This window comes from Oncorhynchus mykiss, chromosome 28 (genome assembly GCF_013265735.2).
Source record: "Oncorhynchus mykiss isolate Arlee chromosome 28, USDA_OmykA_1.1, whole genome shotgun sequence".
Taxonomy (NCBI): domain Eukaryota; kingdom Metazoa; phylum Chordata; class Actinopteri; order Salmoniformes; family Salmonidae; genus Oncorhynchus; species Oncorhynchus mykiss.
The window spans coordinates 13,883,416-13,910,916 of record NC_048592.1 but is presented as its reverse complement, the minus strand read 5'-3'; the positions used below and the strand labels follow the sequence as shown (position 1 = coordinate 13,910,916).

General features: G+C 42.4%; 1 protein-coding gene across 1 annotated transcript; it reads right to left on the bottom strand.

Annotated features, from left to right (window-relative positions):
- Positions 1-649: 649 nt before the first annotated feature.
- pcmtd1 (protein-L-isoaspartate (D-aspartate) O-methyltransferase domain containing 1) lies at positions 650-27,362 on the bottom strand. The gene is made up of 7 exons (XM_021589230.2): positions 27,054-27,362; positions 6,565-6,880; positions 6,242-6,408; positions 5,962-6,064; positions 5,516-5,687; positions 4,496-4,619; positions 650-3,793 (listed from the first exon to the last, which is right to left on the bottom strand). The coding sequence occupies exons 2-7, from the start codon at positions 6,702-6,704 to the stop codon at positions 3,414-3,416; spliced, it is 1,086 nt and encodes a 361-aa protein (XP_021444905.2). The 5' UTR covers positions 6,705-6,880; positions 27,054-27,362; the 3' UTR covers positions 650-3,413.
- Between the last annotated feature and the right edge of the window lie 139 nt (positions 27,363-27,501).

Sequence of the window (27,501 nt, the reverse complement as noted above, 5' to 3'; positions counted from 1 at the left end):
TGTAACCACGCGTAACCACACCAGCCCAGGACCTCCACATCTAGCTTCTTCACCTGCGGGATCGTTTGAGACCAGCCACCCGGATAGCTGATGAAACTGTGGGTTTGCAAAGTATTTCTGCGCAAACTGTCACAAACCGTCTCTGGGAAGCTCATCTGCGTGCTCGTCGTCTTCACCAGGGTCTTGACCTGACTGCAGTTCGGCGTCGTAACTTATCTCTTTCACATACCCTTTGGCTTGGAACACTTCAAAACAAGAGATTGATTAAATGTTTTTATAAATAAAACATTTTATGACATGTGGCCGACATGTGAATAACATTTTGATCCTAACTTGAGCTAATAGACACATTGTTTGACAGTAAAGTCAAAGATGTAAAGCCACATACCTGTGAATAATGTATTTTATGACCACAATTGACTATTTTTTGGGTTACAGTCAGTGCTGGGCTAGTGCTGGGTTAAGGCTGTTGCTATGCTACTTCTGTAGACAGAAATTAGACAAAGATTAAACCCCGACTCACTGAGTCCTTGGCAAAGAGGAAGAATTGAAACTGAAATACTTAGGGTGAGAAAAGCATGGCGCTACAGAAGTAGCTGTGGGACTCGATGACAGTGGGAAGGCATTAATGATTTAAACAGAGGCAAAATATGAAGTCTGTGACCTTTATTTTGTGTATGCCGAAACATGTACAGAGGGAACAACTGACACCATTTCAACAATGAACTGCCATCAATCACACTTTGAGATATCAACAAGAGCCTGATAAAGGAGAAAAAAAAACAGAACAATAGTTCTGCCTTACTACAAATAGATTGAGGGCAAGACCAAAACATAGGCTTGGAATTGGGTCTTTACTGTGGGGACCATTTGGGGAACCAAACAATCCTATCAAGTATTACTGTACATATGATAACGCATCACCTCTGGTACATGGGGGTAATATGACTCCTGAACTATGTCCAACCATAACTTTGCCGTTTTACCAATTGTAAATAATGATTTCAACAGTTTCATGTGTACATAATTTAGCATCTCTGCATTTTTCAGAGATTTGATTTTTCAAAAGGATGACTATAAAAAATGTGTTGTTTTTGCCAATCAGAGCCATACGGTTCTGCTGCTTCCTCTTTTTTTGTAGTTAAAGTCATTTATGTATTATTGCTTACAATTCAAACGTTTTCCTGGCAATACGAACACTGCTCAGGTCATGATGGAAAAAGGTCTACAGGATCTTCACAAAATACAATAACCAATATATAGAAATCAACTAACCCCATGTTAAACCCAAATAGTATACACTACACCAGAACAAGATGGAAGGCTTTGAGCACATGCCTGTTTAGCCATAGAACTAACACAAGTGGAGTTTGGATCTACATACAAGAAGACTCCGCAGTGCCTTGTGACAGCAAGAAGGCGCTACAACAACAAACAAAGCAAACCTAATCCAAATGATTTTATAACCAAACGTATCATAACCAGCTACTGTACTGTTGTCATGTTCATACAACATTTCACCTCAATAATAAATCAACAACTATCATTTCAGCTATTGAAATATAAAAAATGCTTTCAAAGCCAGATCAATCAGGAATTTCCAAGTAATGTGACACAACTGTCAAATATTAATACAAACGTGACATCTACCAATGGGTATTGAGCATGCTATTCTTTTTCAAGCATTTCTGGAATGCACTGTAGAAGCACCCAATCATTCTTAGACGCACGCCACTGTGGTCAGAATGTCCCCTTTTTACTTTGCCATAAAACAAGAATCACTTGAGAAGGAGCGGATGTGATGGGGTGTTTTGGCATTTTAAAAGCCATCTCTTAAACTGGGAGTCTCACAATAAAATGGTAATTGATACACGTACAGCTACCTGACTCAAATACCATGTGTCTTGTCATTTGATCCAGTCCACAGTAAAAACACATACATCAACCCAAGGATGACAACTCTCTTTTCATGATTTAGGACAACAGAATAAAAGGTGCTTGCTATGTTGAATACACCAACAGTACAGAGAAAGGATGACAAAAATCTCCCATCGTTGTGATTTTGCACTGCTGCAAATAGAAAATGCAGTACAAAGAACGTACTGTGGGTTTTTGTGCCATGACCCGCCTCGGGTCATTCTTTGTGGTTTAAAAACACACCACCTCTTTTAATATAGAAAGTAATAGTACACCTTTGATCATGTTGGACATCACCTCCAAATGATCATGAGTGGATGTCTTGTGGGCCAAAGATGACAAACATGACCTTTAAGAGAATCCATACCACTTATCACCGCACAATATTATTATATGACTCATATACCCCTGTGAGTTCAAAGCGGGTTCTTGTTTGTTCTGAAGTACTGTAAGTGCTAAAGGTCATGATAAAGAACTAGAGATGCTGTGCCGGGGGGAAAAATAGATTCTCGGATCAAGACATTTATGAGAAGGCCATTTTCATTCACCATTAGAGAAATGTTCATTAATTAGATTCCCCAGTAGCCTAACCGCTGGCATGATGATTATAAACCCTTCTGCAAGTCAGCAAAAAAATATGGGGAAAGAAGTCTGCCGGACAAATCACTCAAGGCTATAAAAATGTATCACCAAATGAAAATGCCTAGTCATATAAAAGCCTAATGTATGTTACTTAAGAGCAAAGTGAGATAAAATATGAGGATATAACCATTCTAAAAGTAACACTTCTGATAGATTTACGAATGCCCTCTAGGTGAAATCACAAAGCAATCTAGTCCGAGTCCCACTGATCTCTCGTCATCACGCAGCATTAAAAAAAAAATCACTCTACTCAAACATAACAGTGTGAGGAAAGAACAATGAAAGAATTGCCCCTTCAAAGATTCATGAGAAAAAATGTTTCATAAAATGTTCCATAATAGTCTTTGATTCAAATAATATGAGGTGTACATGCATTTGTCACTGGTTCTTCCATTCAGTAATTGTACATCTTTATTCCGTAATAAGTTCTTTAAAGCTTCTAGAAAAAGTTGCAGTAAAATTATGGATATTTTCATTATCATATTCTTAACAAATATAGTTAGCATTTTTTATTTTATACAATTTTATTTAGTGACAATTTGCTGGAATATTAACATGTGATAAAATCTACATCCTCAAAATATAATCTTTGAAAAACGTTCAGTAGGCTTTTAAATAAAGCTTTGATATACAAATCCAAAAATCAAAAACAATAGACAACATAAAAAAAACAGATCATAGTATCCAAGACAAGCAGGAAGTCTCTCGGTCTCCATTCCAGGTTCACCTTTAAGAGAAATTAAAAATAATGCTACATCATTCTGCACTGAAAAAAAGAACACAGGAAAGTGAGGAAAAGCATCTCAGCAGGCATTGCATCCATTAGAATGGATGCCAGCAGGTTGAGCCATCAGTCATTTGTCTCGGTAGTGTAACAGATAGGCCTTCAGCGATTCAGGCAGAGGTAAAGTCATGATTTTATCTCGCAGTACATTTACTGCCTTCAGTATCTCAATGCTGCCAATGTCTCTCTCCTCCTCCTTCTCCTGCACCTCCTTGTGCTGCTCCTCCTCGATCCGTTCGTCCTCCTCGCTCTCCACGGCTTGGGGGATCAGCTGGTTGCCCACAAAGACGTAAGTGTTAATACGTCGCCGCCGGCAACGCCTGCGCTTGCGTTTCTGGGGCGCCCTCTGCACCAGGCCTTTGTCAGGGCTCTCCTCGTTGGTCAGATCTCGGAGGGTGCGGCGGATGTAGATGCGAGACAGGTCCTGAAGACTCCTGACCGTCACCGGGGCTGAGGAGACGAGGGGAAAAGATGGCAGGTCAAATCACATTAACCAAAATATAATTCTCTATTACGATTCAGCACACAAGAGCTCCAGATATTGTCTGGTCATTTGGGGACAATACTTATTTAACCTTTATTTCGACAGGGAATCATGGTGAGACCAAAGTCTCGTTCTCAAAAGAGCCCTGCATTCATAACAACAAACACAAAAAAAACGAATATAAACATCAATAATACACATCAATGCACAAACTTCATCTTCATTTACAGAAAAATAAGTAATGGAAAAATCCATTAGTGCTTGAAATTTGTAGTATTATGTATCCAACCTGCAGGTCAGTGAGGCCTCTAGAGTCAAAGCAAAGATATTATTATTATTATTAATTAATTTCTTTTTTGAAACATCCATCTTTTAACTTTAAATAAATTACTTTACACTTCAAAAGATAGATAGAAAAACTAAACAAAGGGGGAATTGTTCTAATGTGGCTTTTCACAGAGAACAGAACAGAAAATAACAGGTTCATATTCACTAATGCACACCGTAGCAAAATGTGGCAAAGGGAAAATGAAAACAAGTATTTTTTTGGGGGGGGGGGGGGACGAATTCAGGTACTCTGTCCCCGTTTCAGTTCTTTTCCTTTTGGTGCCTAGTGAATAAGACCCGGGGGTTAGAGTAGAGAACAGGGGATAGAGTAGAGGACTCACGCAGTTCTACTGCATCAGGCTTGCTTCCATCAGCTCTGTTCTGCTGGACCAGAGGAGCGAACGACACAGCCAGGATATTCTTACTCTCCCAGGAACACTGACCAGTCCTGGTGATCTGGGTCAGCTGCAACAAGAGACAAAAGAGTGACAGTTACTGTATAGCGACCACGATAACAACAGCATCAGTCCATTGAGACAACAGAGAAGTTATACCAACCACAATAACACCACCATTCCACTAGCTAATGGGGAACTTATACCAGCCATGATAACAACACAGTCGATAACCATGACAACAGAGGGACAACATCACATGTATTATATGCATTTTTAGTTCCACACCAGAAAGGGACATTGGTGCTTTCAAATCAAATGTCTAATTGACAAAAAGCTGGTTTTGGCCGTGATGTAGAGGCGTTGATCCAGAGGAACTGTGGTGGACCTAAGCTTCTTAAGCTGCCACAGCCCTTTGGCCTCAATTTCTCCTCATCAAAACCTTGTATCTCCTTATTGAACCACCAAACCAACCTGGCAACGTAGGAGTTTCAGCCGTTTTCAGAAAAACAACATAAGCAGCTTGACTTTTCAATTCACAGGATGGAGGACTGTGTGGGCTTCTGCAAGCCCTTAAAAACATGTTTTGGGTTCCCTTCCCTGCTTGAGTGCCACACAACGTCATTATTTTTCAAGTGTTGTTGCTATTTACCAATTTCGTGGAGGACAAAATAGAGAAGACTGATGGTGAAAGTCCCCGTTCAGGGGCTTCTGATGCACAATAACGATAGTTGGGAATCATAACATCATTGGTCATTGCAGGCCACGGCGATTTCACTTAATCTGCGTCCGAAACGGCACACTAGTCCAAATAGTGCACTTCTTTTGAACAGGGCCAAAAATAGTACACTACAGTGAATAGGTTGCCATTTCGGATGCAGATGAAGTTATTCCCGATGGGGGCGGCATCATCATCATCATCATCAGCATCATCTGCAATATTCAGAGGCGTTCTCTACCGCTTACCTGATCTTCTATAGGCATCACTAGAATACCCCCCACTTTGAGCAGGATCTTCATGTAATTTTCATGATCCTTCTGCACCCCCGCACCACAGTAGATACGGTCGTATTGGCGACTGTCTGACGAGATCTCCAGACAGTTGCCCACTGTGAAGATGGGTTCACAGAACTCAAACCTGACAAAAACAAAATAAAAAAGTAATACAAGTAAGCCAACTCGTTTTTCTATCAGTCTGAGAAGAAGTGTAAAAATAAACAAACAGATTTGAACACTTTCAAATGCATTCCATTTGCAAGACACAATCTTAAGGCGGCAATTTCCATGTTTGGGAATTGGCAGGCACATAAATACTAACTGAACTGCAGCTAGTTATTTAACTAGAGTTTCACTGCATGCACCATTACACGCTACATAACATTTGTAACACTTTGATTAAGCATCCAACTTACTTATCAAAGCTGTCATTATTCTTGATGAAGTTATCCAGTTTCTCCTTGGCGTAATCCACCACATCCCTGTGGAGCTCAACTCCATGGTTCACTCCAAATGGACCTACACATTTTAAAAAATAAAAATAATCAGCATTTTTAAATTTCATTATCAGTAATTACATATCATTTATGAAAGAAGATGTGAGTCTGTGTTTGACTTCATATGCTGTTCATGTGTGTTATTTAAGCATAGGTTAACTCATCAGGGGGGGGGGGGGGGGGACAGCAGCATCATTACCTATGATGAGTCCCACCATGGTGCTGAGGTACCCAGTCCCACTGCCCAGGTTGAGGAAGGACAGTCCCTGCTGCAGCTTCAGCGCCTCCATCACCTCAGAGTAGATACAGGGGGCAGACAGGTGAATGTTGCCATGCTTCCAAGCCAGGTCCTTGTAGGCATTATCCCTGCAGTATTGATAAAGTGTTAGCTTCAGGAACATCTTTACTAAGAGGCAAATCGTAACTTCCACTCAATTCTTCAATGTACATCAATGCAAGTTAGGATTCTCCCCCAAGGCAAAACTGAATATGCTGTGCAGAGCATTATGGGTACTGTAGTACCTGCAGCCAACCAGGTAGTAGTCCCCGCGGTCGATGGCCCTGAAGGCCTGCTCCACGTAGCCCGAACGGATGTACTGTGCCTCCTTCAGGTTGTCAATCAGATCATCGTTGTCCTCCCCAGCACTCACCGCACCCCCCATGGCGAAAAATAAACCGTAGAACAAAAAGCAGGTGCAAAACTCTTCTTTCCACAAGTGGAGCGCTGGGTTGTTGTCTTAATGTGGCATGGAAAGATGAAGAGGACACCTGAGGGATTGTGTTCTTCTTCTTCCCTTGGGGCCACTTCACACCATCGTCATATGAAGACAGGCTAACTCTAGGGAATTGAGAGAGAGAGGGAGACAATGTTGAGAGGTGTAAGATTAGAAGATAGCAGGGGATGTCAGTCTGTGGATAGACCCAGAAGGAATGATCCATGTAGTTACAGATGGAGACTACGCAGAGAAATGCATAGGCATGCTATTCAACTGGTCAATACCCGGAAGAAACAATCCTTTTTAAATGCACTTTTGGGACAGAACCATATGTGCATAGAGATTTATCCAAGCAATATCAAAGCTCTTTTGCTAAATGTTGATGTGGAGTGGTCCCTTTCACTATTGAGACTGGTCGATACACAAACATTCCTCTAGATAAATGTGTCTGTACCTTTTGTAACTATGCATCCATTTTAACTGTAGAAGTGGAGGGAGAGAGAGAAAGAGAGAGACACAGCTGCATGTGAGCTCACATTATTCAACATGTTTTTTTTTACAAAAAGATAGATCAACTTGGATTCTTCGGCAGGGACAAATACAGGATGCTACCCTCCACAGCATAACCTTCACTCCAGGTCTAAACTACAAAACTACAACCTAATTTTGGAAAAAATGACCTGGAATGATTAATACACCATCCAACCTGGAACTGAGACAGACCAAATACAACTTCAAATGTCGAAGCCTTTGAGCCCAACAAATCACAGGCTACCCCACCCAAATCCGGAGGCCTTGAAGCCCCCCTCCTGCTGTTCAGAGATCATCTACTGTAATAAAAGCTTCTCCCAAGTGGGTGTGACACCTACTCCCGTTGCCTGCTGCACTGCTGCTTGGATTCCACCTGGTGATCTGTTCACCGTCTTCCCTGGTTGTCTCCCCCTGTCTGGTACAGGTACCCCCACCACACTCCCCCCTCTCTGCCAAGCACACAGACACTGTTGGGGCGAGTGACTCTGAACTTACAATGGCTAGCCCCAAGTCGTTATATTTTTTTTCCCTGTGCATTTTGCCTCATAACTCCTGCATGCTTTGTTGACTATGAACTTTCTTGTTTACCCAACCGTGGGACAGACGGTTCCCACACTTGGGATTCTGACTCTCAATTACACTGACCTCTTTTTCCACTGCCCTGCTACAAAGTTTCTCCCTGTCTTCTTTAAGGTTGCTGCCCCTATAAATCGCCAAGCCTGTATCTCCTCTCCGGGGAGGTTCCCATTGTTTGGAAGGCAGCCACGGTTCATCCTTTATTTAAAAGGTGGGGAGAACAAGCTGATCCTAACTATTAAAAGGCCTATTTCTATTCGGCCCTTTTTATCAAAAGTGTTGGAAAAACATGTCAATAATAAACTGACTGGCTTTCTCTCTGGTATGCAATCTGGTCTACACTCAGGTTATGGATGTGTCACTGCAACCTTAAAGGTCCTCAATGATGATGCCCTTGATTCTAAGCAATGTTGACTTGGCCCAAGCTTTTGATACGGTAGAACATTCCATTCTTGTGTGCCGGCTAAGGAGTATTGGTGTTTCTTAGGGGTCTTTGACCTGGTTTACTAACTACCTCTCTCAAAGAGTGCAGTGTATAAAGTTAGAACATCTGCTGTCTCAGCCACTGCCTGTCACCAAGGGTGTACACCAAGGCTCAAACTTACGCCCCACGCTCTTCTCAATTTACATTAACATAGAACAGGCAGTAGGAAGCTCTCTCATCCATTTATATGCAGATGATACAGTCTTATACTCAGCTGGCCCCTCCCCAGATTTTGTGTTAAACGCTCTACAATAAAGCTTTCTTAGTGTGTGCAACAAGATGTTCTCTACCCTTAACCTTGTTCTGAACACCGCCAAAACAAAAGTAATGTGGATTGGTAAGAAGAATGCCCCTCTCCCACAGGTGTGATTACTACCTCTGGGGGTTTAGAGCTTGAGGTAGTCATCTCATACAAGTACTTGGGAGTATGGCTAGACAGTACACTGTCCTCACAGCACATATCAAAGCCGCAGGCTAAAGTTAAATCTAGACTTGGTTTCCTCTATCGTAATCTCTCCTCTTTCACCCCAGGTGCCAAACTAACCCTGATTCACATGACCATCCTACCCATGCCAGATTACGGAGACGTAATTAATAGATCGGCAGGTAAGGGTGCTCTCGAGCGGCTAGATGTTCTTTACCATTCGGCCATCAGATTTGCCACCAATGCTCCTTATACGACACATCAATGCATTCTGTACTCCTCTGTAAACTGGTCATCTCTGTATACCTGTCGCAAGACCCACTGGTTGATGCTTATTTATAAAATCCTCTTAGGCCTCACTCCCCCTTATCTGAGATATCTACTGCAGCCCTCATCCTCCACATACAACACCCATTCTGCCAGTCACGTTGTGTTAAAAGTCCCCAAAGCACACACATCCCTGGGTCGCTTGTCTTTTCAGTTCGCTGCTGCTAGCGACTGGAACGAGCTGCAACAAACACTCAAACTGGACAGTTTAATCTCAATCTCTTCATTCAAAGACTCAATCATGGAACACTCTTACTGACAGTTGTGGCTGCTTTGCGTGATGTATTGTTGTCTCTAACCTCTTGTGCGGTTGTCTGTGCCCAATAATGAGTGTACCCTGTTTTGTGCTGCTACCATGTGTTGTCGTCTTAGGTCTCTCTTTATGTAGTGTTGTCTCTCTTGTCGTGAAGTGTGTTTTGTCGTATATTTTTTATTAAAAATGTATTTTTAACCCAACCCCTGTCCCCACAGGAGGCCTTTCGCCTTTTGGTAAGCCGTCATTGTAAATAAGATTTTGTTCTTAACTGACTTGCCATGTTAAATAAAATGATAAATCAAATGTATTGGAAGCCCATGCCTTGCTTTACTGTGGGTTATACAATGACATTAGGGAATGTATTTTTCATCAGCTGCCCAGCCAAAACAATAATTTTAACAGTCTAGATTAAAACAAAGTGCGGCATTTCATCAGGTAACAACACCCTTTCTTTTTAAAGTGCCTAAATATCTTTTCATCTACTGTACTTTGTTTATACATACATGTGCATTGAGGTGAGTTTTATAGATGATGCAAAAGGAAATACTGTACCATGTTTGACAGATTTTTGTGTGCATTTCAAAACCCTATTTGAGTGGTCCACAATGTGTGTGTGTTAACTGTATTTTGTATTGTCAATTATTGTGGAGTGACACTTATATACGTTTTTCAAACTCTACTTCAATTCAGATATCGTCAGTTATGTCCCTTTGGTGCTCAGTCTTTGATATCTAGTGAACTACCTCGTAAGCACATTAAACGGTAGAGGCAAAATGTATCCAAAATCCTCATGAGTTCATGCATGTTAACCACAATGAGATATTCATTCATAATACCATAAAACGTAAGTATAGTCTTATGATGAAGCATGAAAATCACTACAGGACAGGGAGCAACTAATAATTGAAGTTAAAATGCCCATTTATGAGAGATGCAGCAGAGGAAGAAGAAACGTCTTGAATTCTCTACTTGCTTTCTCAGCATCTCCACCTGACATATCCCGAGTCAGCTAATAAAGATTACATTCGGAGGTGACATTGTAGAAGTAGCAGCTAGCAGGCTAGGCCTTGTGGAGAGGTCATTTTCCATTGGCTGTTCGTTCACACACTGGAAAAATAAATAATTGCTTCATTCTCACCGACATGTGATAGTACCGTACGGTGTTACAGAAGCAGCTTTTTGTCCTTGCTCTTTAAACCCTCCCTGAAATGCATAGCCATGCAGGGTGCACCACAAAGAGTAAGAGTGGTGCTGCGCCACCTTGTGGACTGGCTGCGGAACTATGTAAACATTCAGCAGGGCACAAAGTTGTGGACTATAACAGGTAGAAGTTAATAGTCAGCTCTATTAAGATACATTTCTAAAATCGGCAAAACTAACATTTGCCTACATAACGTGACCCAGATTTAACGACAAATCGTGATCATTTGACATGGTTAAACAGAATGTGTGCCTGAGTTGACCTACTGGGCTTTTAGTGAAGTCAAGAGAGCCAGTGGCATCATTAGGCCTGGGCTTCATCCCTACATGTTTTTGATTCAGTCTTGAACCTTTAGATATAGAGATATCTCTATCATATGTATGATATATCTATAAGTATATGGACATCACTTCAAATGAGTGGATTTGGCTATTTCAGCTACACCGGTTGCTGACAGGTGTATAAAATAAAGCACACAGCCATGCAAATCTCCATAGACAAACATTGGCAGTAGAATGGCCTTACTGAAGAGCTCAGTGGATTTCAACATGGGACCATCACAGGATGCCACCTTTCCAACAAGTCAGTTTGTCAAATATCCTCCCTGCTAGAGTAGGGCTGGGCGATATGGCCAAAATATCATAATGGTATTTTTCAAATTGGTCTTATGTTTTGACTAATAAAAGTTATACATTTGCTTTATAAGTAGTGCATGACTCTAGGGTGGCAACACATATATTCTAAACTATTTCAATGGGTCTTTCTCCATTTTGATTGGTTAATACTGTTCAATTCAACTTCAACCTACAATTATTTCCTGTATTTCCATCAATTTCTGCATTTCCTGCACTCATTTCAGATAATTTCCACACTGCCAAGATATGGGCAAAAATATTAGGCTTTATTTTTAACCAAATGTTTCAATTGCGATTTAGATCAAAACACTTGGGTGAACTTTTGAAATCATGGAAATAGAATGTTTATTCCGATTCTATACTTGTAATGTAAATAACAGTGGGCACTTTGCATAGTGTTGAACAACGAATGACGCGTTATTGTGACAGGGTAGGAACCAAAGTGATGTTCAGTGTTTCCTAGGGGACCCTATAATCTTTGGCTACATTAACTAGCCAGCTAACTAGCGCTGTTATTGTGAAGTGGAAACATCTAGGAGCAACAATGGCTCAGCCACGAAGTGGTAGACCACACAAGCTCACAGAATGGGACCACCATCGTCTGTCCTCGGTTCCAACACTCAATACAGAGTTCCAAACTGCCTCTGGAAGCAACGTCAGCACAAGAACTGTTCATCTGGAGCTTCATGAAATGGGTTTCCATGGCCGAGCAGTCGCACACAAGCGTAACATGCTGACTAGACCGGGCGAGCATGTGGATTTTGTTCACCCACATCAGACGCGATCAGGACACGCAGGTTGAAATATCAAAACGAACTCTGAACCAGCCATATTTGTATTTTTTTTTTATTTAACCTTTATTTAACTAGGCAAGTCAGTTAAGAACAAATTCTTATTTACAATGACGGCCTAGGAACAGTGGGTTAACTGCCTTGTTTAGGGGACAGGTCAAAAAGCATTAAACATTTATGACAATTTAGCTAGTTAGCTTTCTGTTGCTAGATAATTTGTCCTGGAGATATAAACATTGGGTTGTTATTTCACCTGAAATGCACAAGGTCCTCTACTCTGACAATTAATCCACAGATAGAAGGGTAAATGTTTGTTTTCTAGTAATCTCTCATCCTTCAGGTTTATTCTTCTTTGGACTTAATTTGGCAGTTGGCAACAGCTTTAAAAGGTGCATTACCACAACTGGAGTGTGGACCATCTTTCAAATCACCCACGTGGGTATATGCTCCTAAAAACCAATGAGGAGAAGGGAGAAGCAGGCTTAGCAGAAACAAGATCTATTTTAGCGCCTGGCTACTAAGACGCTTGTTGACATGGGCGAGCAGTGTGGGTGCAATGATTGAATAACATGTATGTGTAAAAAAAAATTGCAACACACGCAACACAGGTGGTGTGTTCAGCATGTAAGATCACCATGTGCAATACCAAGCATCAGCTAGAGAGTTGTAAAGCCATTGTATTCCGGAGCAGTGGAAACGCGTTCTCTGGAGTGATGAATCACGCTTCACCTGCTGGTAGTCTGACAGACGAATCTGGGTTTGGCGGATGCCAGGAGAACACTACCTGCCCCATTGCATAGTGCCAACTGTAAAGATTGGTGGAGAAGGAATAATGGTCTGGGGCTGTTTTTCATGGTTCGGGCTAGGCCCCTTAGTTCCAGTGAAGGGAAATCTTAACGCTACAGCATACAATTACATTCTAGACGATTTTATGCTTCCAACTTTGTGACAAGAGCTTGGAGAAGGCCCTTTCCTGTTTCAGCATGACAATGCCCCTGTGAGCAAAGCAAGGTCCATACAGAAATGGTTTGGTGAGATTGGTGTGGAAGAACTTGACAGGCCTGCAGAGCCCTGACTTCAACCCCATCGAATACCTTTGGGACGAATTGGAACGCCAAACGGCTAGCCAGACCTAATCACCCAACATCAGTGCCCGACCTCACTAATGCTCGTGGCTGAATGGAAGCAAGTCCTCCAAGCAACATTCCAACATCTAGCGGAAAGCCTTCCCAGAAGAGTGCAGGCAGCAAAGGGGGACCAACTCCCTATTAATGCCCATGATTTTGGAATGAGATGTTCTATGAGCAGGTGTCCACATGCACTACATGACCAAAAGTATCTTCCGACAGTGCCACTGTGCCCCCCTGTGGACTGAAGCTGAACTTTACCACACACACACAGACAATATTTAACCCAGTTTAAAATGAGCTATGTTGAGGTGGTAGAACTAACAAAATGAAATGAATCATAACCTATTCCATTCTACATGTAAACATGCTTGGCTCATGTCTGATATTTTTTTATATAGGCTGTCACTACTTGAGTGTTTATTTCTCTTTATTCACTTAGCTACTTGTTCTATTGTTTTGCATTGTCGAGAGGTTAACCTGCAAGTAAACATTTCACTGTACTATATACTCCATGTACAGTGCCTTGCGAAAGTATTCGGCCCCCTTGAACTTTGCGAACTTTTGCCACATTTCAGGCTTCAAACATAAAGATATAAAACTGTATTTTTTTGTGAAGAATCAACAACAAGTGGGACACAATCATGAAGTGGAACAACATTTATTGGATATTTCAAACTTTTTTAACAAATCAAAAACTGAAAAATTGGGCGTGCAAAATTATTCAGCCCCTTTACTTTCAGTGCAGCAAACTCTCTCCAGAAGTTCAGTGAGGATCTCTGAATGATCCAATGTTGACTTAAATGACTAATGATGATAAATACAATCCACCTGTGTGTAATCAAGTCTCCGTATAAATGCACCTGCACTGTGATAGTCTCAGAGGTCCGTCAAAAGCGCAGAGAGCATCGTGAAGAACAAGGAACACACCAGGCAGGTCCGAGATACTGTTGTGAAGAAGTTTAAAGCTGGATTTGGATACAAAAAGATTTCCCAAGCTTTAAACATCCCAAGGAGCACTGTGCAAGCGATAATATTGAAATGGAAGGAGTATCAGACCACTGCAAATCTACCAAGACCTGGCCGTCCCTCTAAACTTTCAGCTCATACAAGGAGAAGACTGATCAGAGATGCAGCCAAGAGGCCCATGATCACTCTGGATGAACTGCAGAGATCTACAGCTGAGGTGGGAGACTCTGTCCATAGGACAACAATCAGTCGTATATTGCACAAATCTGGCCTTTATGGAAGAGTGGCAAGAAGAAAGCCATTTCTTAAAGATATCCATAAAAAGTGTTGTTTAAAGTTTGCCACAAGCCACCTGGGAGACACACCAAACATGTGGAAGAAGGTGCTCTGGTCAGATGAAACCAAAATTGAACTTTTTGGCAACAAAGCAAAACGTTATGTTTGGCGTAAAAGCAACACAGCTGAACACACCATCCCCACTGTCAAACATGGTGGTGGCAGCATCATGGTTTGGGCCTGCTTTTCTTCAGCAGGGACAGGGAAGATGGTTAAAATTGATGGGAAGATGGATGGAGCCAAATACAGGACCATTCTGGAAGAAAACCTGATGGAGTCTGCAAAAGACCTGAGACTGGGACGGAGATTTGTCTTCCAACAAGACAATGATCCAAAACATAAAGCAAAATCTACAATGGAATGGTTCAAAAATAAACATATCCAGGTGTTAGAATGGCCAAGTCAAAGTCCAGACCTGAATCCAATCGAGAATCTGTGGAAAGAACTGAAAACTGCTGTTCACAAATGCTCTCCATCCAACCTCACTGAGCTTGAGCTGTTTTGCAAGGAGGAATGGGAAAAAATGTCAGTCTCTCGATGTGCAAAACTGATAGAGACATACCCCAAGCGACTTACAGCTGTAATCGCAGCAAAAGGTGGCGCTACAAAGTATTAACTTAAGGGGGCTGAATAATTTTGCACGCCCAATTTTTCAGTTTTTGATTTGTTAAAAAAAGTTTGAAATATCCAATAAATGTCGTTCCACTTCATGATTGTGTCCCACTTGTTGTTGATTCTTCACAAAAAAATACAGTTGTATATCTTTATGTTTGAAGCCTGAAATGTGGCAAAAGGTCGCAAAGTTCAAGGGGGCCGAATACTTTCGCAAGGCACTGTATATATGACAAATAAACTTTGAACAGCTTTGTGGTTAGATTGTAGGTGAACAAAACATTGAAAATGCATAGTCCCTTAGAGGGGCAATCAGCAGTTGCTACATCCATTTTTGGACTTATAAATGAATGATATGTACATATTGATTCTTGAAGAATAGCTTCTTGTCAGTCATGTTTGGAGTTGTGTTGCACTGTCATGTGGACACTTGCATTTTTTTATAAAAACAACAAAACAATTAACCCCCTTTTCGTGGTATCCAATTGTTAAAAGTTACTATCTTGTACGGGCTCGGGAGAGACGAAGGTCGAAAGCCATGCGTCCTCCGAAACACAACCCAACCAAGCCGCACTGCTTCTTAACACAGCACGCATCCAACCCTGAAGCCAGCTGCACCAATGTGTCGGAGGAAACACTGTGCACCTGGTGACCTGGTTAGAGTGCACTGCGTCCGGCCCGCCACAGGAGTCACTAGAGCGTGATGAGACAAGGATATCCCTACCGGCCAAACCCTCCCTAACCCGGACAACGCTAGGCCAATTGTGCGTCGCCCGACGGACCTCCCGGTCACGGCCGGCTGCAACAGAGCCTGGGCGCGAACCCAGTCTCTGGTGGCACAGCTAGCACTGCTGCTTTATGAGTAGTTCATGACCCTAGGGTAGCAACACAAAGTATATGCGACTTCAATTAGGCTTTCTCCACAATTGGGCTTTCTCCATTTATACTGTTAAATCTACACCCCCCCCCCCAAAAAAAAATATATATATATATACATACATAAAAAACTCAAATCTGCATTCATCAATTTATGCACTTTTATTAAAATTGTAACACTGTGCCACGCAGCGGGCCAAAGAAATATAGCCTTAGTTAATTAGTGAACTGTTGAAATTAGAGGACGACCGACTTTGATTTTTCAATACCAATTATTGGAGGACCAAAAAAAGCCGATACCGATTAATCTACCGATTTTTTACTTATTTTTTATTATTTTTTTTGTAATAATGACAATTACAACACAACAATACTGAATGAACACTTATTTTAACTTAATATAATACATCAATAAAAATCCATTTAGCCTCAAATAAATAATGAAACATGTTTAATTTGTTTAAATAATGCAAAAACAAAGTGTCGGAGAAGTAAAAGTGCAATATGTGCCATGTAAAAAAAAGCTAACGATTGAGTTCCTTGCTCAGAACATGAGAACATATGAAAGTTGGTGGCTCCTTTTAACATGAGACTTCAATATTCCAAGGTAAGAGGTGTTAGGTTGTAGTCAATGTAGTATTTATAGGACTATTTCTCTCCATTACCATTTGTATTTCATATACCTTTGACTATTGGATGTTCTTATAGGCACTATAGTATTGCCAGTGTAACAGTATAGCTTCCATTCTTCTCCTCGCCCCTACCTGGGCTCGAACCAGGAACACATTGACAACAGCCACACTCGAAGCAGCGTTGCCCATGCAGAACAAGGGGAACAACTACTCCAAGTCTCAGAGCGAGTGACGTTTGAAACGCTACTAGCGCGCACCCCGCTAACTAGCTAGCCATTTCACATCGGTTACACCAGCCATTAGGCTGAAGTCATAAACAGCGCTGTGCTTGCGAAGAGCTGCTGGCATAACGCACGAAAGTGCTGTGTGAATGAATGCTTACGAGCCTGCTGCTGCCTACCATCGCTCAGTCAGACTGCTCTATCAAATCATAGACTTAATTATAACATAACACACAGAAATATGAGCCTTTGGTCATTAATATGGTCGAATCCGGAAACTATTTATTATTTCAGTGAAATACAGAACCTTTCAGTATTTTATCTAACGGGTGGCATCCCTAAGTCTAAATATTCTTGTTACAACCTTCAATGTTATGTCATAATTACGTAAAGTTCTGGCAAATTAGTTCACAATGAGCCAGGCTGCCCAAACTGTTGCATATACCCTGACTCTGCGTGCAACGAACGCAAGAGAAACGACACAATTTCACCTGGTCAATATTGCCTGCTAACCTGGATTTCTTTTAGCTAAATAAGCAGGTTTAAAAATATATACTTCTGTGTATTGATTTTAAGAAAGGCATTGGTGTTTATGGTTAGGTACAGTCATCCAACGATTGTGCTTTTTTCGCAAATGCGCTTTTGTTAAATCATCCCACAGCGTTGCATCGATTATATGCAACGCAGGACACGCTAGATAAAATTGTAATATCATCAACCATGTGTAGTTATAACTAGTGATTATGATTGATTGTTTTTATAAGATAAGTTTAAATGCTAGCTAGCAACTTACCGTGACTTCTACTGCATTCGAGTAACAGGCAGGCTCCTCGTGGAGTGCAAGAGTGGTGGCAGGTGGTTAGAGCATTGGACTAGTTAACTGTAAGGTTGCAAGATTGGCTCCCCCGAGCAGACAAGGTGAAAATCTGTCGTTCTGCCCCTGAACAAGGCAGTTAACCCACCTTTCCTAGGCCATCATTGAAAATAAGAATGTGTTCTTAACTGACTTGCCTAGTTAAATAAAGGTATAAAAAAATATATATACTGCTCAAAAAAGGGAACACTAAAATAACACATCCTAGATCTGAATGAATGAAATATTCTTATTAAATACTTTTTTCTTTACATAGTTGGATGTGCTGACAACAAAATCACACAAAAATTATCAATAGAAATCAAATTTATCAACCCATGGAGGTCTGGATTTGGAGTCACACTCAAAATTAAAGTGGAAAACCACACTACAGGCTCATCCAACTTTGATATAATGTCCTTAAAACAAGTCAAAATGAGGCTCAGTAGTGTGTGTGGCCTCCACGTGCCTGTATGACCTCCCTACAATGCCCGGGCATGCTCCTGATGAGGTGGCGGATGGTCTCCTGAGGGATCTCCTCCCAGACCTGGACTAAAGCATCCGCCAACTCCTGGACAGTCTGTGGTGCAACGTGGCATTGGTGGATGGAGCGAGACATGATGTCCCAGATGTGCTCAATTGGATTCAGGTCTGGGGAACGGGCGGGCCAGTCCATAGCATCAATGCCTTCCTCTTGCAGGAACTGCTGACACACTCCAGCCACATGAGGTCTAGCATTGTCTTGCATTAGGAGGAACCCAGGGCCAACTGCACCAGCATATGGTCTCACAAGGGGTCTGAGGATCTCATCTCGGTACCTAATGGCAGTCAGGCTACCTCTAGCGAGCACATGGAGGGCTGTGCAGCCCCCCAAAGAAATGCCACCCCACACCATGACTGACCCACCGCCAAACCGGTCATGCTGGAGGATGTTGCAGGCAGCAGAACGTTCTCCACGGCGTCTCCAGACTTTCATCTGTGAAGAGCACAGGGTGCCAGTGACGAATTTGCCAATCTTCGTGTTCTCTGGCAAATGCCAAACGTCCTGCACGGTGTTGGGCTGTAAGCACAAACCCAACCTGTGGACGTCGGGCCCTCATACCACCCTCATGGAGTCTGTTTCTGACCATTTGAGCAGACAAATGCACATTTGTGGCCTGCTGGAGGTCATTTTGCAGGGCTCTGGCAGTGCTCCTCCTTGCACAAAGGCGGAGGTAGCGGTCCTGCTGCTGGGTTGTTGCCCTCCTATGGCCTCCTCCACGTCTCCTGATGTACTGGACTGTCTCCTGGTAGCGCCTCCATGCTCTGGACACTACGCTGACAGACACAGCAAACCTTCTTGCCACAGCTCGCATTGATGTTCCATCCTGGATGAGCTGCACTACCTGAGCCACTTGTGTGGGTTGTAGACTCCGTCTCATGCTACCACTAGAGTGAAAGCACCGCCAGCATTCAAAAGTGACCAAAACATCAGCCAGGAAGCATATTAACTGAGAAGTGGTCTGTGGTCACCACCTGCAGAACCACTCCTTTATTGGGGGTGTCTTGCTAATTGCCTATAATTTCCACCTGTTGTCTATTCTATTTGCACAACAGCATGTGACATTTACTGTCAATCAGTGTTGCTTCCTAAGTGGACAGTTTGATTTCACAGAAGTGTGATTGACTTGGAGTTACATTGTGTTGTTTAAGTGTTCCCTTTAGTTTTTTGAGCAGTGTATGTTTTTTTTTTTAAATTGGCAAAATCGGCGTCCAAAAACACCGATTTCCGTTTGTTATGAAAACTTGAAATCGGCCTTAATTATTCGGCCATTCCTATTAATCGGTCAACCTCTAGTTGGAATCATGGAAATAATGATTATTCTAATTGTAGAGTTGGAATATAGCGGGCAGCACCTTCAATAGATTGTTGTTTTGACATGACAACGAAGGAATTAACCAGGGAGGAATTATTAACAGGGTATGAACCAAAGTGTTGTTCAGTGTTTCCAGGTGACACTAATTAGATGCTACACTACTTTTACATTGTTCTTTTTACTTCATGTACCTAGCTAGCCAACATGTTCATACTTCGCCTATTCCTCTCTGATAAGATAACATTGCTCAAACATGCGTATCTAGGCCTACACTAGCACTGGTACCAGGCAGAATTAGCTAGCTACGTTTGCTCTGACTCTTAGTACATTTAGCAAGCTAGCCAACTAGCGATTAGCGGCTAGAACAAATTATTTTAAAATAAAATTTTAATTGTCACATGCGCCAAATAAAACAGGCGAAATGCTTACAAGCCCTTAACCAACAATGCAGGTAAACAATACCAACAAAACAAAAATATAAGAATAACAAATAATTAAAGAGCAGCAGTAAATAACAATAGCGGGGCTATATACAGGTGGTACCGGTAGAGAGTCAATGTGAGGGGGCACCGGTGTTGAGGTAATATGTACATGTAGGTAGTTATTAAAGTAACTTGGCACTCCGGTACCACTTTCCGTTCAGTAGCAGAGAGAACAGTCTATGACTAGGGTGGTTGGAGTCTTTGACAATTTTTAGGGACTTCCTCTGACACTGCCTGGTATAGAGGTCCTGGATGGCAGGAAGCTTGGCCCAAGTGATATACTGGGCTGTACTCACTAGATTATGTAGTGCCTTGCGATCGGAGGCTGAGCAGTTGCCATACCAGGCAGTGACACAACGCGTCAGGATGCTCTCGATGGTTCAGCTGTAGAACTTTGAGGATCTGAGGACCCATGCCAAATATTTTCAGTCTCCTGAGGAGGAGTAGATTTTGTCGTGCCCTCTTCACGATTGTCGTGGTGTGTTGGACCATGTTAGTTTGTTGGTGATGTGGAGGCCAAGGAACTTGAAGCTCTCAACCTGCTCCACTACAGCCCCGTCGAAGAGAATGGGCGAGTGTTTGGTTCTCCTTTTCCTGTAGTCCACAATCATCTCCTTTGTCTTGATCACGTTGAGGGAGATGTTGTTGTCCTTGCACCACACAGTCAGGTATCTGACCTCCTCCCTATAGGCTGTCTCATCATTGTCTGTGATCAGGCCTATTACCACTGTTGTGTCATCAGCAAACTTAATGATGGTGTTGGAGTCATGCCTGGCCGTGCAGTCATGAGTGAACAGGAGGGGACTGAGCACGCACCCCGGAGGGGCCCCCGTGTTTAGGATCAGCGTGGCAGATGTATTGTTACCTCCCCTTACCACCTGGGGGTGGCCTGTCAGGAATTCCAGGATCCAGTTGCAGAGGGAGGTGTTCAGTGTCAAGGTCCTTAGCGATGAGCTTCGAGGGCACTATGGTGTTGAACACTGAGCTGTAATCAATAAACAGCATTCTCACGTAGGTGTTCCTTTTGTACAGATGTGAAAAGGCAGTGTGGAGTGCAATAGAGATTGCATCATCTGTGGATCTGTTGATGCGGTATGGAAATTGGAGTGGGTCTAGGGTTTCTGGAATAATGGTGTTGATGTGAGCCATGACCAGCCTTTAAAGCACTTCATGGCCTCAGACGTGAGTGCTACGGGCCGCTAGTCATTTAGGCAGGTTACCTTGGTGTTCTTGGGCACAGGAACTATGGTGGTCTGCTTGAAACATGTTGCTATTATAGACTCAGACAGGGAGAGGTTGAAAATGTCAGTGAAGACACTTGCCAGTTGGTCAGTGCATGCTCGCAATACACGTCCTAGTAATCTGTCTGGCCCTGCAGCCTTTTAAATGTTGACCTCTTTAAAAGGTCTTACATCGGCTGCGGAGAGCGTGATCACACAGTCGTCCGGAACAGCTGATACACTCATGCGTGTTTCATTGTTGCTTCCCTTTGTAGTCAGTAATAGTTTGCAAGCCATACCACATCCGACGAGCATCGGATCCGGTGTAGTATGATTCGATCTTAGTCCTGTGTTGACGCTTCCTGTTTGATGGTTCTTCGGGGGCATAGCGGGGTTTCTTATAAGCTTCTGGGTTAGAGTCCCGCTCCTTGAAAGCGGCAGCTCTAACCTCTAGCTCAGTGTGAATGTTGCCTGTAATCCATGGCTTCTGGTTGGGGTATGTACGTACAGTCACTGTGGGGATGACGTCCTCGATGCACTTATTGATAAAGCCAGTGACTGATTTGGTGTACTCCTCAATGCCATTGGAAGAATCCCAGAACATATTCCAGTCTGTGCTAGCAATCGCTCATTGAGTGCGGTTTTAGTTTCAGCATCGGTCTGAGGTGGTATGTGGACCACTACAAAAAAATACAGATGAAAACTCTCTAGGTAGATAGTGTGGTCTCCAGTTTATCATGAGATACTCTACCTCAGGCGAGCAAAACCTTGAGACTTCCTTATAGAGATTGTGCACCAGCTGTTGTTTACATATATGCATAGGCCCCTGCCCTGTGTCTTACCAGAGGCTGCTGTTTTATCCTGCCGATAGAGTGTATAACCAGCCAGCTGTATGTTCTTAATGTTGTCATTCAGCCACGACTCGGTGAAACACAAGCCATTACAGTATTTAGTTGGTAGGATATAAGTGCTTTCAGTTCATCCCATTTATCTTCCAGCGATTGAACGTTAGCTAGCAGGACAGAAGGCAAAGGCAGATTAGCCACTCGTCGCCTGATCCTGCCAAGGCACCCTGATCTTTTTCCTCAGTTTACAGCGAGGATCTGGCCCCAGTCGGGTGTCTGTAGTATATCCCTCCCGTCCGACTCATTGAAGAAAAACTCTGTCTAACCTGAGATGAGTAATCGCAGTTCTGATGTGCAGAAGCTCTTTTCGGTCATAATAGACGGTAGCAGAAACATTACGTACAAAACAAGTTACGAACAACGTGAAAAAACAAACAAAATAGCATGGTTGCTAAGAAAATAAACTATCAGATAGTTTGCAGACTGTAAGATACACAAACTAATAGTGTATAGAACGCTTGTGAAATAGAGGTCGACCGATTATGATTTTTCAACGCCGATACCGATTATTGGAGGACCAAAAAAGCCGATACCGATTAATCGGCCCGATTTATATAAAAAAAAATATTTGTAATGATGACAATTACAACAATACTGAATTAACACTTATTTTAACTTAATAAAATACATCAATAAATCAATTTAGCCTCAAGTAGATAATGAAACATGTTAAATTTGGTTTAAATAATGCAAAAACAAAGTGTTGGAGAAGAACGTAAAAGTGCAATATGTGCTATGTAAGAAAGCTAACGTTTCAGTTCCTTACTCAGAACATGAGAACATATGAAAGCTGGTGGTTCCTTTTAACATGAGTCTTCAATATTCCCAGGTAAGAAGTTTTAGGTTGTAGTTATTATAGGACTATTTCCCTCTATACCATTTGTATTTCATTAACCTTTGACTATTGGATATTCTTATAGGCACTTTAGTATTGCCAGTGTAACTGTATAGCTTCCGTCCCTCTCCTCGCTCCTCCTTAGGCTCGAACCAGCAACACAACGACAACAGCCACCACATCGAAGCAGCGTTACCCATGCAGAGCAAGGGAAACAACCACCTCAAGGCTCAGAGCAAGTGAAGTTTGAAACCTTATTAGCGCGCGCTAACTAGCCTGCCATTTCACTTCGGTTACACGAGCCTCATCTCGGGAGTTGATAGGTTTGAAGTTAAACAGCGCAATGCTTGACGCACAACGAAGAGCTGCTGGCAAAACGCACGAAAGTGCTGTTTGAATGAATGTTTACGCGCCTGTTTCTGCCTACCACTGCTCAGTCAGATACTTGTATGCTCAGTCAGATTATATGCAACACAGGACATGCTAGATAATATCTAGTAATATCATCAACCATGTGTAGTTAACTAGTGATTATGATTGATTGTTTTTTATAAGATATGTTTAAATGCTAGCTATCAACTTACCTTGGTTTACTGCATTTGCGTAACAGGCAGTCAGTCTCCTTGTGGAGTGCAACGAGAGAGGCAGGTCGTTATTGCGTTGGACTAGTTAACTGTAAGGTTGCAAGATTGGATCCCCCGAGCTGACAAGGTGAAAATCTGTCTTTCAGCCACTGAACGAGGCAGTTAACCCACCTAGGCCGACATTGAAAATAAGAATGTGTTCTTAACTGACTTGTCTAGTTAAATAAAGATTAAATAAAGGTGTAAACAAAAACATAAAAAAAAAATAATAATAATTTAATCGGCGCCCAAAAATACAGATTTCCGATTGTTATGAAAACTTGAAATCGGCCCTAATTAATCGGCCATTACGATTAATCGGTCGACCTCTATTGTGAAATAATACAGGTCACCAAAATTGTTGCATTCATCTGACCATGCAGGGTTAAAGGCAAGAAAGTACTCGTAACTCCATGGTTGAGCAACTGCTCTCTCCTTGAGTGACAGGGGGCCGGGCTTGGTGTGGTTAGCTGCATGCAGCCGCAGGGGGGGAGAGAGAGAGAGATGACTCAAGTAGAAAACGGAGTGAACTATAAAAACAGACATTATAAAGAGACAGCGGAGGGCAGACAAGAGAGGAGGGCAGACAAGAGACAGCAACAGACAGAGAATGCGATGGAGAAAGGCAGAGGAGGGTGTATCACCTAAAGCTGCTCTATGCATTCTAATTACTGCACAGAGAGATACTCATTGGACAGGTCAGAGTCTGTTTGAAGTTGAAGGGTTTTGGGCAATACACTGTTGACGTACAGCACATTCGGAAAGTATTCAGACCCCTTGAATTTTTCCACATTTTGTTACGTTAATGCCTTATTATAAGATGTATTAAATCGTTTTTTTCCCCTCAATCTATACACAACACCCCATAATAACTTGAACCCAATTAGAAATGTTAGCAAATTTATAGCACCTTTGGCAGCGATAACAGCCTCAAGTCTTCTTGGGTATGACGCTACAAGCTTGGAACACCTGTATTTGGGGAGTTTCTACCATTCTTCTCTGCAGATCCTCTCAAGCTCGGTCAGGTTGGATGGGGAGCGTCGCTGCACAGCTATTTTCAGGTCTCCCCAGAGATGTTCGATGGGTTCAAATCCTGGCTCTGGCTGGGCCACTCAAGGACATTCAGAGGCTTAGACGAAGCCACTCCTACATTGTCTTGGCTGTCTGCTTAGGGTCATTGTCCTGTTGGAAGGTCATCCTTCACCCCAGTCTGAGGTCCTGAGCACTCTGGAGCAGGTTTTCATCAAGGATCTCTCTGCACTTTGCTCTGTTAATCTTTCCCTTGATCCTGAGTAGTCTCCCAGTCCTTTACATGCCTTCAAGCAGGCTGTCATGTAACTTTTACTGAGGAGTGGCTTCAGCCTGGCCACGCTACCACAAAGGCCAGATTGGTGGAGTTCTGCAGAGATGGTTGTCCTTCTGGAAGGTTTTCCCATCTCCACAGAGGAACTTTGGAGCTCTTTTATTGGGTTCTTGGTCACCTCCCTGGCCCTTCTCCCCCAATTGCTCAGTTTGGCCGTGTGGCCAGCTCTAGGAAGAGTCTTGGTGGTTCCAAACTTCTTCCATTTAAGAATGATGGAGGCCACTGTCTTCTTGGGGACCTTCAATGCTGCAGAATTGTTTTGGTACCCTTCCCCAGATCTGTGCCTGAACGCAATCCTGTCTCGGAGCTCTATGAACAATCCTTCAACATCATGGCTTGGTTTTTGCTCTGACATGCACTGTTCTAAAAACCTATTTTCGCTTTGTCATTATGGGGTATTATGTAGTGTATAGATCAATGAGAGATAAAACAAAATGAAAAAAATGATACATTTTAGAATAAGGCTGTAACGTAACAAAATGTGTAAAAAGTAAAGGGGTATGAATACTTTCCAAATGCACTATATGTGTTCCAAAGTAGAGAGTGTTCCAGAGTCTCACAGTTGCTACTGTAATTGAGTATTGGCAGTGTCTGCTTTGGGAGGAGGGAAGATCTAATCTCTCAATGTTCATCTCCAAGTGCCCTAAATTCATGCATTTAGCTGTTGAAATTCCTTTTTTTTCTGGGGAAGAATGCCCCCAGACCCCCCTAATGGCTTTGGGCTAAGCCCCAAATGTCTTCAAATTCGAGAATCACCCCTGGAGAGAGCATGCAGTGACATGTCATGTGCCTATCTAAGAACGAGACAGGGACAACCGGCTGAGCAGGGTGATGAAACATGTAACCGATCCTGGGACAACCCAATAACATGCTCAGTGAAACTATCTATACACAATGCCATGCTCTATCTGGATGGGGCCAAGATGTAGGCTGCTAGGTTGTACAGTGTTACTGAAAGTGCGGATGGGGGAAAATAGTAAATAAATTATGATTAAAAGATAAGTCAGGGGTCATTCAGGGACAGTAGAAATTTAAATATAATTTTATTTCCCCTGGTACTACAGAGTAATTTGTCAATGAACACTTGACAGTAGGCTGTCCTCTACCCTAATGTTAGTTTGTTCACGTAGCTCTCCAAACTAGCTATGGGATTTTGCTAAAACGAATATGCCTAGCTACATCTAGAGGGGGAAAAAAACTCAGCGAGTTTTTGTCAGATACATTACAATTTAGCCTCTGTAGGCAGCTACTGTAGTCTGATGATACAATGTATTAATTGGCTAGTTCGCATCCATGTCTGACATAACACATTTGAAACCAATCAGCCGCTTTCTAGTACAGACACAGGGTGAACGTTTTCTAGCCAATCATCTTACGAGTGTACCATGTTAGCTATATCAGCACTGTGTGTGGTGGGGCCGAAAAACAATAACAGGAAATGGGCAGGATATAATTTATGGTTAATAACTATCACATTGATAACATTGAATTTAGCTTCATAATGTAGCCCGCTGACTATCTAAATTGCATCTGCTAACGACGCGTTACCCAACGTTAGGTTAAACCTACTGTACGTGTTGTTGTGATGCGTTATTTTAATCATGCATGAAAGACAGACAACACATTTTAGTTACCCTAACTAACATTTCAGGTTAGTAATTGTTATGTAAGCAAAGTGTGACAAAACACATTTCACACAACGTTAGGGCCATAGCTAATATCTACCAGCATTGCAGGTTAACGTTAGAAAATGTGGACCAAATAGCATGTCACATCGTGAACGTTGCCAACGCTAGCTAGCTTGCTCGATGGCTGCTTTTCAGTCGAATGATGGCCATGATCAACTAACTTAGTTAACTAAAATAGCTAGTGAAGTCTTGACGAAATAATCGGCAAAGAAATGCATTGCGATTCATGGTGGAAGGGTTGGTTAAGTCGAGGTGACAGCTAGTCATTGTTGTAAAAAGATGTCAACAGTCTCTTGAAATTAGGTTTAGCACATTGCTAATTATGCGGGCCCAAACAAAGTCTGTGCGTCACCAACTCAGACAAAGCAGTGGTAGCTAACGAGCTAGAGCTGGTCAGCTACCATTATCGAGTAGCCACTTTCTAACAACATACAAAACGTTGACATTGCACTTTAGATTGGAAAATACTCACAGCGCCGAGTCAAATGAATCAACTCAGTCCCAGGGGTGGATGCACTTCAAAGGGGAAAAAAAACAAGGTCAGTTAGTTTAACGAGCTGTAGTTTGTGAAGTGGTGACTAGCCTACCAGCAAGTTCTTCACTCCGAAGGAACACAGCTGAGAGGATGTAAACACATGTCACGTGCTGTAGGCAGACAGACGTGTGCAACAGCCTAATGATTGCCCCAAGGGGAAAATTTGAACCAGGGTAAAACATCTAAGACATATCCCCCTGAGACCCAGCAATGCATTGCTGTCCTCTCTAGTGGACATTAGTTATTGGTCTTTATCTCTGAGGGCATAAAAGCCACTGTATGAAGTCCTGTTCTCCCTTTGAGAGGACATTCTGGGCTTTTCAATTATACTGAACAAAAATATAAACGCAACATGTAGTTGGTCCCATGTTTCATGAGCTGAAAT

Excerpts from the sequence above, each read along its gene's own strand:
- pcmtd1 (XM_021589230.2), bottom strand. The coding sequence starts at position 6,704 with ATGGGGGGTGCGGTGAGTGCTGGGGAGGACAACGATGATCTGATTGAC. Across the intron at positions 6,409-6,564 it reads TACTACCTGGTTGGCTGCAG|GGATAATGCCTACAAGGACC; the intron begins GTACTACAGTAC and ends TCAATACTGCAG. Across the intron at positions 3,794-4,495 it reads GCCTGATGCAGTAGAACTGC|CCCCGGTGACGGTCAGGAGT; the intron begins GTGAGTCCTCTA and ends TCGTCTCCTCAG.